Here is a 2,500-nt window from a genome sequence, read left to right on the forward strand (position 1 = left end):
GCGACGTTTTCACTCTTCAACGAGAGGGGCTTCGTGAGAGACGTCCAATCTCTCGCCGAAATCATCCTCCTTGATCATTCTTATGCCAAGCCCTGGTCAGCACATCCCGATGCGTCAAAAGTGCGTCCGGTAAAGACATTGTTCTTGACCAGGGATGAAGTTGAGAACCTAGCAACTGTCAATATTCAGTCCAACGACGAAGATGAAATCGATGTCTGTGAGCCTGTTGCTCCTACTTGTTCCTCTAATGTTATGTACGACACTGCAAAAGCGAAAACAGTAATGGCAGAGTGTGAGAAGTATGTAAGCGCTGTGTCCAGTAAAAAGACTCCAGATACTTGGGAAGAACAGATTTCAAGGTAATATAGTTAATTACAGATCAACGTGTGGTACGTAAGCTTAATTTCTTTGAAGAAATAACTAAGAATACCTTTGTGTGCCACCAGAATTGTCTTCTAGAACTTTTTTTTACGAACAAGGCAGTTGACAGCACGCACATTCTCATATCTGTTTACAAACATGTATTCTTTTAATGACTACCGGTATAAGAAATGTTGGACACTGACTTATTTGAACCAAAGGTTTTCGGTCGAAACGTTTTTACCAAGTTTTTTGAGAACGTCGAACTTTTGACGTTCAAATAAGTCAGTGTCCAGCATTTCTTATAGTCATTATGCAAATTCCTGACTGCAATTTCAGCATATTTCGTTTAATGTATTCTTTTTGTATTCAATGGAACGAAGGTGTTCTTTGTTTGGACCGCGCACCTTCAGGGCTCAATTGTTTGAGCATCAGGCTGTCATGTAGGAGGTTGCAGGTTCGAACCCTGGCCAGATCAACACTCAGGGTCTTAAAATAACTGAGGAGAAAGTACTGCCCAATAAGTATATTAATAAATTATTTATTCAAATGCAAATCCTGAGGAGTTCTTGTACAGTGTAACTCAATGCAATGGGTAGAGCATCTGACCAGTGTTATGGAGGTTGTAGGTTTGTATTCTGCTAAGGACCTTGATTTTTCAGTTGTTGCTAGGTAACTAGCATCTTGATCATCCCTCTCACAGGCACATTACGCCTCAATACAGGGATTCACATGCATTGTCGTCTGGTCATCCCAGGCGACTGCAAACACATCCAGATGAGTAATGTAACACCAAAGGTCATCCGTTGGAGGAGTGAAGTTTTAATGAAAGTCTGTTCATAAATTCCATCAAATGTTGTCATGTGGAATGTACTTTCGTTCTGGTAACTTCTCATCAAATGGAAACTTTCAAAAATAAGGAATAAACATACAGCTTTTACCAGCAATGAATTCTCATATGTCCTCGCCATATTTTACCACAGTATTTTCTATGAAATGACTGAAGGCTCTGTACTCAAAATGTACAGCTGTATCTCAGCTCATCGGAGCTGATTATGAGGTGCTATTTACAACTTAGGTGTTTCACAGCCTCCAAGAAAAAAAAGAAAAGAAAGACAAGTGGAGCAGAAGCTGCTGCTTATGAACAGGAAAGCACACTTTATAAACAATGTTGTCTGTAAAGAGTGTTTTTCCTCATTGCTGACAATTCTTAAAATTAATTGCCCAGTTACATAACTGTGAGGATCACTTCTCCATTTTCTTCTATAACCTGCACTTCAAATAATATAATCCTACATGTATTTCACTTAATTAACTTTTGATTTGTACAATTTGTACATTGGTTTGTTTTCTAACAGGAATGGTTGGGGAAGTAAGCAGGGTGTGCTATTTGACAAGGTGATAAAGGTCTTGTCAAACCTCAGATTATCCAGGTTAACTTATGAAGGGGTAAGGATTGCTGAGCATTTGTGTTATGAAATGAAATGTCTATAATTGTCCCCTCAGGGTTTTGGCCAAAACCTGAAGAAGCAGCCTAGAAGTATCTGTGTAACAAGGGTAAAATTTATTATTGGTTGATATTGGAGGGGTATCATTGTTGATTTGCTCAACTGGGCCCCCAATGTGGTATTGATATTTCTTAACTAATGGGAACATAGCTTCACTTGATTTCATATCCGCAGTTCATATATGATCCATTTCATATAATTTCATTGTTGATTCATTCCTCACGGGAACATTGGAACCGACAAATGACCAGATCCCAGCGTCAGTAGCTTGATAGCTCAATTGGTTAGAGCATCGCACCGGTATCGCGAGGTCACGGGTTCAAACCCCATTGAAGTCCTGAATTTTTCAGGCTTCTTTACGGAAGTGCTAGAATTGCATACATAATTGCGAGGATCATAGCTTCACTTGATTTCATATCCGCAGTTCATATATGAGCCATTTCGTATATCATTTCATAGTAGTAAAAATGTTATACATGACTTTAGTATCACCCAACTAGTGGACAAATGCAAATCCTGCATTTTGATTGGCTACGCTACTAGAGGACCACATGTATTAGTAATAGTCCTCAAGTAGCGAAAAGCGTGACGCTCTTTTGTTTTATTCCCAAATAAATTATTTCTTCAACTTG

General features: G+C 39.0%; 1 protein-coding gene across 1 annotated transcript in view; it reads left to right on the forward strand.

Moving 5' to 3' along the window:
• The window catches only part of LOC138006912 (KAT8 regulatory NSL complex subunit 3-like), a 23,382-nt gene that overhangs the window by 787 nt on the left and 20,095 nt on the right, over positions 1 to 2,500 (forward strand). The window contains exons 2-3 of the mRNA XM_068853542.1: positions 1 to 359; positions 1,719 to 1,809. The exon at positions 1 to 359 is cut by the window's left edge and continues 145 nt beyond it. Coding sequence (XP_068709643.1) covers positions 1 to 359; positions 1,719 to 1,809 — 450 coding nt within the window. The remainder of the gene's footprint in view (positions 360 to 1,718; positions 1,810 to 2,500) is intronic.

Source organism: Montipora foliosa, chromosome 6, assembly GCF_036669935.1.
Source record: "Montipora foliosa isolate CH-2021 chromosome 6, ASM3666993v2, whole genome shotgun sequence".
In the NCBI taxonomy this organism is placed as follows: Eukaryota; Metazoa; Cnidaria; class Anthozoa; order Scleractinia; family Acroporidae; genus Montipora; species Montipora foliosa.